This window comes from Maniola jurtina, chromosome 13 (genome assembly GCF_905333055.1).
Source record: "Maniola jurtina chromosome 13, ilManJurt1.1, whole genome shotgun sequence".
In the NCBI taxonomy this organism is placed as follows: domain Eukaryota; kingdom Metazoa; phylum Arthropoda; class Insecta; order Lepidoptera; family Nymphalidae; genus Maniola; species Maniola jurtina.
In genome coordinates this window covers 13,649,223-13,660,453 of record NC_060041.1, presented here as the reverse complement: position 1 = coordinate 13,660,453, position 11,231 = coordinate 13,649,223, and the positions used below count along the sequence as shown (strand labels likewise).

Genomic DNA, 11,231 nt, shown 5'->3' with positions numbered 1-11,231 from the left:
TTGCCGTGTGTATCTGTGTATCTGTCTGTGGCATCGTAGCTCCTAAACGAATGTTTTTTGTTTGAAAGGTGGCTTGATCGAGAGTGTTCTTAGCTATAATCGAAGAAAATCGGTTCAGCCGTTTCAAAGTTGTCTGTTCTTTTCTAGTTTTCTTATAGAGGTTTTTGGGTCGGGGACTTTTTGAATTTTGAGTTATTGGTGCAGGAATCGTAAGGAAACCTGCAGTTTCTGCAGACCTCACCTGCAGTGAAAATTTTCTATTATGTTCTCAAAGGCGTGTGAAGTCTGCCAATCCGCCTTTGGAAACGTGGTGAATCTAAGACTATGCCGAAACACTAGTTTTAATAGAACACAATTTAAAACAAGAAAAAAATACACATTTTATAACCGTTTACCATCCGTTTATTATATAGTAAAAATATCTTTACAAACAGAATTCTATATTCATAAAATATTTGTAGCATTTATTTTTATATTCGTCGATATTACGCGATCTTTACTTGGAATAACTTCGAAGTTGTTTATTCCATCCGAAAAAAATTTAGATTCATTGAATCTTCTTTTACTGTTATCTGTATTGACGAGTATGTTAGGTTCAAGTTTGTGTTCAATTTTGTGGTTCAAATTTATAGGTTTTTTGAAATTATTGGTGTTCGAGTTTTGTACATCATTTGTGTGTATATGTCCATGGTATATAAGGCTTGCTAACGATTGCGACGGGGAGTTATTTTTCATTGGAATACTTTGTTGATAAGCGTAAACAAAAGGGATCGTATCATTTCTGTATTCCTTTGGAGGAAAAAACGCGCCTTTATTCCCGCCATAAGATTTCCAATCCTTAGAAAGATCTAATTTCATTTCTAAACCAGACTTTTCTGTGGGTTTGATTATAGTAGTATGTTGATTCTTATCGAGAGCAAAATTTTCAGAAAATTTTTGAAGGAATGTCTGAAGAATTTGGGTATTTGTATCAATTTTCCTAAGTATTTCAAATGTCATTTTCTCACTTTGCTTTAGTGTTTCGATTATTTTGGATTTATCAATCACTGCTGTTTCGGTTGTCGTTTTTACGGGTTTGGAAGTAGTTGGTGTTGTTATAAGATGTTTTGGCTGATTCATGTGCATTTCTTGCCGTTTTCTCTCGACGTTCATTAGTTTTTCTTCATTTGTTGTATCTATACGACTATCGTCACCCAACAATAGCTTTATTTTTTTATCAATATTGTAATTTTTATTTGGTTCAATCATTTCTTCTAAATGATTACTTTCTCTAAGCAAACTATTCAGTTGTAGATCAACTCGTTTCTTATGTAGTTTTAATAATGCGTTTATTTCTTTTTGTTGGTCAGTTAAATGATCACTTAGAGGTTGCGCCACGTCTCGTATTTCGTCAGTATTATTCAGTTTTTCTATTTTGGATATTTGAGACAGCTTTAGTAAAGTAGAATAGCGTACGCCGTTGTCGTCATAACTTTTATTAACACTGGTATGAACCTCTTTAAAGCCTGCATTTGTATTAGTTTTGTTTTTTGGTGACATTTTAACCGAGATTCTGTAATTGGTTCCTGGTAGTGGTGGTATCAAAGCACTGACCATTTCCTGAACCTTTGGGACACTCAAGTCTTGTAATACTGTTGCAATATTGTTTTCAGTGGTTACTCCTATTATTTGTTTCTCTATTGCTGCTACAGATGATGCTTCGATTCTATATGGTCTATCAGTTCTATACTGTTTTTCATCAAAGTATATTTCTTCTCTTGAGCTAGTATCTTTATCTAGAAATATGTGGGGGTATTTAGACATAAGTCCATTTGACCTTATGGCTGTATTATATACACTTTCAGTGAAGTCATCTTGTATATTAGGGTTTTGAATTCTGTATATATTACTGAAAGGCGATTCCTCATCAATATTATATTCAGTGTTTTTATAATTCGTCTTTGTATCTCCACTTTCAACATTTCTTATCATAGTTTCTTGGTCAATATAAGAGTTTTCTTTTGAAATAAAAAATATGTTTTCATCTGAATTTTTTTGTGATGGCTTGCTTTGTGGCCGATCTCTTTCAACAATCCTAATGTTATTCACATGCCTTTTATTTCTCTTATTTTTTATAAATACTTTCTTATTTGTCATCGTTTTCGTATTCAAGTATCTATTTAGTTTTATTTTAGATTTTAAGTTTGAGATCTTCTTCACGTTAACAGATCGTCTCTTTCTATTGACAACATTTGCAATACTAAATATTTCAGAAGATTTTAATTTTTCGTTCAAAATTCTTTCATCCACTATTATAGGCACTTCTTTTAATGACAAGTTTGTGGATAAGTGGATATCATTATAATTTGTATCATAGAGAAAATTATTAGCAATATTCTGGCTGTTGCGCAATTCCAATTTGTGTAAATCTTCAACGCTTCTTTTTGCTATTTCGTGATATGTTTCTACAAAATTGTTCACTTTATTTACAGGAGATTCATTTGCAGGAGATTCATTATTTATATTGTCATCTTGATCATATGTTTTATGATATTCTCTTATTAGATTTTCTAACCCATTAAACATTTTCATGCTATTTCTATCCGGGGGCTCACCTTCATACTGATTAAAACCAATTGAAAAACCTGAACCATCAATGTCTTTTAAAAACAAAGTCACATTACCAGAATCAGGATTTAATAATCCAGTAGTATCACCGTCATCTTCTACTTCTATATTAAGGGGGGTTTGAAATCTTTTTGAAATTCCATTTGTTAAAACCCTGTCGTAGTCAATATTAACCTCATTCATTTCTGCAGAGTTAACAGCTTTTGATTTTGACAAAAAGTTTGGACCATAATATTGCTTTTTCCATTTATCTCCGAGCCTATCAGTTATCTTTTCATGATACTCTAATGTTTTGCCTATAGGGTCAAGTACTCTTTGCTCAATAAGCTCTAAAGGTTTTTCTGTTTTAAGTGAAAATTTGTCCTGGCTGGTAATTGGGTCCTGAGTTCGTTTGACAAATTTAATATGCTCAACGCTATTACCTTTTTCTTCAATATCAGAATCTAGAGCTTTTTGTATTTTATCTATAAGACTTCTGACAAGTTTCTTCTTTTTTTCTCCTTTTATACCCTTTCCATCGAAATGTGTTTCTATTTCAATGTATAGGTCATCACCATCCTTTTTAACTCCTTCATGAACGGGTTTTATTTTTGATGACGTTACATTATCTGAGTATCGAATTTTGATCTGTCTCTTTAAGCGTTGAGTTTTAATGCTTTTAACTTCTGCGTTGTTTTGCAAATATTCATAGGTTGGAAATGAACGTTTTTTTAAATCCTCTAACACTTTGTTGAGAAATGGACTGGGCTGGTGTCTACGATTTTTGGTAGTATTCTGTTTCATGTTATTTGGTTCAGCAGTTATTTTGTTATCATTATTGATGATAGATTGTTTTTCTATTTCATGAATCGTTTTACTCTTGTTCGTTTTTTGTGTCTTTATTTCATCATGCATTTGGTTTACTTTGATTGATTTTCCGTTATATATTAACTTTATTAGAGCTTCTACATTTTCTTTTGGGTGTCTGTAAATAAATATAACTTCATAGGTAAAATGCTAAAATACAGTATAATATATAATATAAGATTAGGTATATTTAATAAATATTATATGTCAATGTACATTATATGATTATTTTAAAACTAATATATTTTATCTTACGATATATTAGATGCTCCTGGTCCATTATCATTTTCATTTATTTCAATTACTGTTTTTATGGATACATTCTCGTCTGTAAAGAATAATACATGTTAATTTTTTTTAAATCTCAAGGATGCAAGAACACGAACAGTTTTTGTTTTTGACCTTTTTGATTTTCGTTTGTAGCATTTATCTCATTAGAAAGAGAAGTTCTCGCTATTTGCTTTTCCAGCTCTTTGCATTTAATTAATTCATTGAAAAATTTGTATTCCTCGTTATAATTATTATCTTTAACGAAGTCAGGTATATCTTTCAATATATTTTTAGAATTGACGATGGATCTAAATACGTTCAGCTTTTCATCTATAAAAAACGAAATGTAATCAATAAGTAAATGAGATTTATGTATTATTCATACAGAGAAAAGCTTTGATGAATTGATAAAAAAATGTTGAAATTATTATCATACCTTGTGGACTTTTACTATCAATGCGTTTACTAAAGGTTTGCATAAGTTCATGAACTTTTTTGTAGACATCGTTTAAGTCCATATGACCTATCAAACCTTGCAAAAGAATGTTATGCATTATAAGTTGAAGTAAATTCTCATTTCTAATGCCTTGGACCGGATTTTCTTCGTTTTTTGTAACATCGGCCTTTGTTGAAGTAGTTTCTAATTTTTCTTCTTTTTTCGCTTCTTCTTTATCTAGTTCTTCTAAAAGGTTAGCTAATCGTCTAGTTAACATCTTTTTAACCGTAGGATTTTTTGCTTGATAAATGGTTTCTGATGCTACAACAAAATTTATTTTATTATAACTTTTCTTATTTAGCTAGGTAGAGATAAGTACATATCATAAGTAATGTTATGTTTAATCACTGATCTTATTCCGTCAGAAATATTTTATGTATGAACCTTGTTACCTATGGATCTTTTAGTTCTATAAGACTGATTAATTTCACTGTCGTAGTTTCTGTCTTCATTAGACATTAGTTGTTTTCGATCTGCCATAAGGCTTTCTTTATCATTTACAAAAGTTTCTGGAATTGGCGATGTTTCTGGTATATCTGAAATTGTTTTTAAACCAACATTAAATATGCTTCGATTGCTCAAATTGCATGTGATGTAACTTGAAGGTTGATATATGTTATATCGACCAGAAGAAAAGAAGTTTGGTCAAAACAATGAAAATGCGAGGAAAAGGGGAGAACTTACAGCACAGTATACTCACATTTTTTCTTATTCGCCAGTAAACCATCGATATCTACAAAAACATTAGTCAATATCACTGTAAAAGTGAATGCGACTGCCAATAGCGTCACACAAAACACTCTGTAGAAAACAACGTCGTAATCCCATCGTGACATGTTAATTATTGTGATTATTGTAATTTATTGATTCATTAAACAAATCTTCTTCTTATTCTTTTGTTTTATGGATTTCAGGTGTGCGAAAAGTATTATACTTCATTACATTAACAAAATTGAATTAGTGTATTTACAGAACAGACAGAATGTTTTGCTGAATATCATCAATGATTTTAATACAACTTATTGCTAATAGTTCAAATTAATTTATCTAAAAGTGGGTTACATTAATACTACACGTTACAAAATACATATTTTAAGAACTTTTTCTGTTTAATTGAACTCTATATTTCAAGTGTTCGTTGATAAGTTCTAACTGCGACTACTAACTAAGAGCAATTGTTTTGTAAATAACACCACGTAAAAGAACCATACAAAGCAGTTCTTGGTGGAAATTTTGTTTTATTGGCTTGAAATGCAGGAGTGTTTTTATTACTTCCGTAGGTTCCGTGTTCTTTAAAAATGCGATAGATGTTCGTTTACGCCAAACTATTTGTTGTAGCTGTATATATTATGGGTCAAAGTTATGAATCGGATGAACATGATGATTTTCTAAACTATCTTTGTAGGAATCATCGACAGCGTGTTTATCTGCGGGTAAAACCATGTCTAATATTATTTCACTTTGTAAATATTCCTCATCTTACTTCGCTTTCCAAGCGCGATAACATACTCCAATGATGCTCTCGCTGAATAATGACTTTACATGGATGGTCTTTAGTACCTATTCAAAACAGATACGTGCACGTGTATGGGATGCAGAACCTTCTTTAAGATATCCTTCCTCTATTTGTTAACTAGAGGATGCCCGCGACTTCGCGTGGATTTAGGTTTTTAAAGATCCCGTGGGAACTGTTTGATTTTTCGGGGTAAAAAGTTGCCTATTTCGAGTACAGGGGCGCAAGCTACCTCGGTACCCATACAAATCGGATGGGTTTTTAGGAATTCCGTGGATTTACGTTTTTCAAAATCCCGCGGGAACTCTTTTCCGGGATAAAAAGTAGGATATGTCCGTCCCCGGGATATAAGCTAACCCTGTACCAAATTTCGTCAGAATCGGTTAAACTGTTGGGCCGTGAAAAGGTGAAGACAGACAGACACACTTTCGGATTTATAATAGGTATTAGTATGGATATGGATTAGGATTAGGATTGATTAATTAAATTAAATGGTTTTGTAAATATAACATCTATGTAGAGCTTTTTACCAGTAGGTACCAATCTTGGAGTTTGTTGAAGGAAACTATTCATTATTATTAACAAAACTAATTATACTTTTTATACACTTTATTGAATTTACAGTTTCATAATGTTACATTAGTTATACTTATTACTAAAGTTGTATTGTTCTTTTATTTTCAATTTTTAATACGTACGAGTATATATTTTGCATTTAATTTGTTATCAATCCATTCCCCTCTTGATAAGTCTTTCAGTAATTCTGAAAAGAATAAAAATATTTTTAGTTCTTATTTTGAAATCATGGATATTTCTCGGCGTGTTTGCTCCTGTACTGGACTATATCATCACTTACCACCAGGTGAGATCGCAGTCTCACCACTAACTTGTAACACAATAAAAAAATTGGAATGAGAGAGGCAGCCACTGAACGCAAAATTATAGACTCCATTATTATAAGGTGAGAAATAAAAAGGCATGTAGACTTACTTTTTAACACTAGTCCGCCTCTGGGCTTGTAGATCAAAGGCCATAGGGTCGACTTGAACTCTGGAGTTGCTGTCCTGACCTGGCATTATGTCGGAGAAGCCACCGCTGTCCGCATCCCCTGCAAAATTAAAATATGAATGTTGACGTGATAAAAGAAATTAATCTTTATCTGTGACTGCCCGATTAACCCATCAATCTTAGAATAACCATCAATGTATACAATCAATACGAGAGGAAATAAAGAACCCCCTTGTCTTACTCCGATAGGTAAGTTACAGGACCTAAAAAAGGTTCGCAAAATGTGCTTAACTACAAGTAGGTATAAGCACCTGATACTGTCAAAACTCTGATATCCAAATTGTACAACTATTTTTGTTGCGTAATGTTTTACTTGTGTACAACAAAGCAATTTCAATTTTCAATTTCAACCAACTTGTCAGATAACTATTCCTCTAATATTTTCACAGACAGTGACCAATTTCTGCCAATCCCAAATATTAGTTTGTTTGTATATTTTCAGTAATTTTATTGTCAAACGATTTGAAAAAGAGTTCGAGAGAGAAAACATCCTGTTTAAGCAAATCATCATCATCGTTCAACCGATAGACGTCAACTGCTGAAGATGGCTTTCGGGAAAGGAAAATTTTAGTCTATCTTTCTTGTTTCTAGTTACCAATGCGGGCGAGGTCGCTAGCATGTAAGCTCCCGTCGTAGTACACTGTGCCTTCCGTGTCAGGTTTTAATTCTGAAATTACAAAACAGATCACTTGTATAAAACTGACCTAACTCTAACTTTAGCATTTTTTAAATTTCGCCAGTAAAAAGTGACATATCTCAATCGTTTCTTTAATTTTATTGTAAACGAATTTTTTGTGTTTATTTGATTTCTTTCATTTTTCCAAAATGTTAATTTGATAAACGTACCATATTCTTTCAATTTGTTTTCCAGTTCGTCGTTGTCTGCAACAAAATTTTCGAGTGGTAATTTTAAATTGGTCAAACACTAAGAATTACATAGGTCAAAAAACAGATTAGATATGTATCTATTATATCTGTTAAGTCTATTGTAATATAAAGTTTACTGGCGCTCTACAAAAATGTTGTGGACGCTAGTTATTGATATACGAGTACATATCGGTCATGTAATAGTATGTAAGTAGTATATAAAATGTTAAATATGTATATTGTTAGCGTCCCTTAAAAAATAAATAAATAAATAAATAAACATGTACCTATACGTATTATGTAGTATGGAATAAGATTAGGATTAGGATTATGGTTAAGATACACTGTCAATATTTATTTTACCTGGGAAAAACATAACAGTGTTGATATCTTCAGTTGTTCCTATATTCTGAACATCCTGCGTCTGCGGTTCTAAAGTCGGTGACGACTCTGTAACTAAATTGAATATATGATTATGGAAAGTAAGTACCTAATCTTTCAAAATATTATCTATCTACATTTTGAATCAGGATTCAGTAAGTTTTATTTTGTGAACATTTTGTAATGTTAGATTTCAGATACTTACGCAATATTTTCTCTTCCTTTTGGCTGATTTGTGGAATTGTGGCACTGAGCGTAAAGGGACTTGTAGCTAACAACGGAGATATTTTCAAGTCTAAAATTCATACTCATAGCATTAGAATAATAAGGATATAATAATTATGTGTCTAGTGGCAATTAGATCAATCTTAAATGCAATATATCTAAAAAAAATCACAAAATCAATCGAGCACATTAATCGTGCATAAAAAATTACAGCTATAGACTTTTTCAATTACAATTAAAAATACAATTGTAAACTTGAAATGAAAAGAAGTTTTTTAAGTAATTTGGATCACTTTTTTGTTCAGATATTACTTAAGATATATATCTAGGCAGATTTATATCTCTGACATAATCTTCTGCAAGTTTTGTATACTAAAAACTGAAATGCAGAAATTTCCATTGATAGTGACTACCTGCTGCAGGAAAACTTGCTAGTGGACAGTTCGCTTAGAAAGCAAAAGTTTCTTACCAATGATTTTTAATCTTCTCAACGCCTTTTCTACGCACCAATTCAAAACCTGTAAGTTAACATTCTGACCTATTTCTTTACAAAAGTTTAGAGCCATTGTGGTGAATGCATCGACTTTTTTGGTAAGGTCTATTTTCAAATCACCAGTATTGACTATATTTTCTTTAATATCAGGTACTTCATTAATTATTACAGGAGTTGTTGTACCTTTTATATGATTATTTTTCTTAGAATACTTAATCCATCTTCTATTTCTTTGTTTTTTGGATTCTATAGTTTTATTAACAGGTAATAGAAGTGTGGATTTGTGTTTTGATATTTTGGTTCTTTTATTTTTAGCTATGCTATTCTCTGTGTCTTCAGAATCAGCTAAGAACGTTGCCAGGATCTTATTCTTCATCAAATCATCAATGAATGTGTTATTGAAATAATATTTGTATATCAGTTCGTCCACTGGTTGGTAGTCTTTTTCATCAAGGATCATTTGGTCTTGATTTTCAAGTCGAGTTAAAGCTGGTACGGAAAATAAATTAATTTTTACTGTTTCAGTTGTTGGTATAGGAGGTGGCAAAGTAGTGGTGGTAGTCGATGATGTGGTGTAAACGATCCTTACTGGTTCTACTTTTTCTGCAGCTGGCTTTACCTTTGGTTTAGCTGTAGCGGTATTCAATTTTGTTGGGATCAATTTTCTAGAATCAATGTAAATTTGCTTAGCTTTTTTCAAAATCCGCGCGAAATTGTTTTGTCTATGAGATATTTCATTTTGGGTTTTGGTTATTAGGTTCTGTTTTAAATTTATCTTTTCATTTTGTGCTAGCATCAACTTTTGCACTTTATAAAATTGTCGCTGTTGTGCCAAAAATTGTTTTTGCTGGTCTTCGAATTCTCTTAAATTTTTAACCAAGTCCTTTTCTCTATTGTTAAACCTTTGTTCTTGACCCTTAAACTTAGCTTCCATTATTTTTAATTCTTCGTTAAGATTAACCATAAATAAATATTTCGAGTTGAAATCTTCAAATTTGCTCGTCAATAGTTCAGCATTCTTCGTAAATTCATCATTAAGGTCATATAAATTGTTGTGAATCCTTTTTATATCCTGATGTTGTTTCATGATCTTTTTGAACGTTCTTGTAAGCATCGACAAAACCTTTAACAGACCTCTCTCATTTATTGGTTTGTTTCGTACATTTTCAATTTTCTTCGGTAAGATTTTATAAACGTTAATGTTGGGTGTGGGTGCATTATGCCAAGCCATTTCTTCTTTATCAAGTATATTTCTATCTATTTTGTTGATGTCTGTTGAATTATCGTCTTCTATAAATTCTATTTTTTTAATTAATTCAGATTCGTATTCACGCTGACTTATACTTCGTTTCGGTATCGTACTAGATTTGTTAGCGTGAGATTTATTTGATTTTCCAGTTGGAAATATAATGTTGGTTAAGTTATTGTTATCTTTTATAGTTGAAGAGTTATCCTTTTTTATGTTATGTTGTATGATAACTTTTTTGTAGTTCTTTTTACCTTCGATTCCATCTTTGTTATAAATATCAACATCTTCTTCAGAGATATCTCTTTCAGCCTGAGGGTGTTTTTTGTTATTGAGAAGAACAGCGATTTCATACGGATAGTCGTTAAGAATAGATGCTGGTTTCAGAGTTGAAATGATTTTAGACTCTCTTAAAGATTTATCTTCTACATTTGGACAATCGTACTTATTGATGCATTTCACTTTATTAGCAGAAATCAGTTTTGATTTATCTGCAAATTAAAAAACTTATGAATAATGTAATATTCAATAGAGTTTTGACTAACATTTATATCATATTCTATAGAATTTAGATTAAAGTCTTAACAACCCGGTTTTGAAATTTAGTTTATAGAAATTTAAGTGCCTAGTGCCTAACCAACGCTCAAAAACAATTTATCAAACTTTATGAAAACCTTTTAACATACCTTTTGGAGATCGTTTGCCCCTTTCCATATTATTGTATCCAGAGGAAAATGCCGAGTTTGCTATGTTCTGTCGGAACGCGTCGAAGTTATTTTGAAGCACATTGTCCTCATCGAGGGAATTAGCTCTAAATATAAAATCATTTGCATACTTCCTGTCCCGATTATTTCTTATCCATAAACCTTTATTTACTATATTATTTCTCTCTAACTTCGGTTTCACATAGTTTGATTCAGCCTCCAAGTACGCAGCAGATATTAAGCTCAATAAATTGATTATATTTATATATATCGATATTTTTATTTCTTTATACATCACTATTATTACTCAGATGTCGTGGCTATGCAATGAAATGGCGGATGAATGAAGAATTCGGAATGTAAATGGAGTGTGATAAGACGTTTAAGTTTATTTGTAAATATGGATTTAGTGATGTTATGTTGCACGTCGATAGAGACGATCGATATTCGAAAAATACCAGCATAAGTACCTAATGGTTTTGATTGTCATCATATGTGGATTTTTTTATAATTAC

The 11,231-nt window shown here is 31.5% G+C and overlaps 1 protein-coding gene across 1 annotated transcript; it reads right to left on the bottom strand.

The window, feature by feature from the left end:
* Positions 1-385: 385 nt before the first annotated feature.
* On the bottom strand, positions 386-11,222 carry LOC123870794 (metacaspase-2-like). The gene is made up of 13 exons (XM_045914232.1): positions 10,699-11,222; positions 8,743-10,503; positions 8,254-8,343; positions 8,031-8,123; positions 7,647-7,682; positions 7,396-7,467; positions 6,723-6,840; positions 4,920-5,020; positions 4,612-4,755; positions 4,160-4,480; positions 3,856-4,053; positions 3,709-3,781; positions 386-3,571 (listed from the first exon to the last, which is right to left on the bottom strand). Exons 1-13 carry the CDS (start codon positions 11,009-11,011, stop codon positions 445-447), a joined length of 6,447 nt encoding a protein of 2,148 aa, XP_045770188.1. The 5' UTR covers positions 11,012-11,222; the 3' UTR covers positions 386-444.
* Between the last annotated feature and the right edge of the window lie 9 nt (positions 11,223-11,231).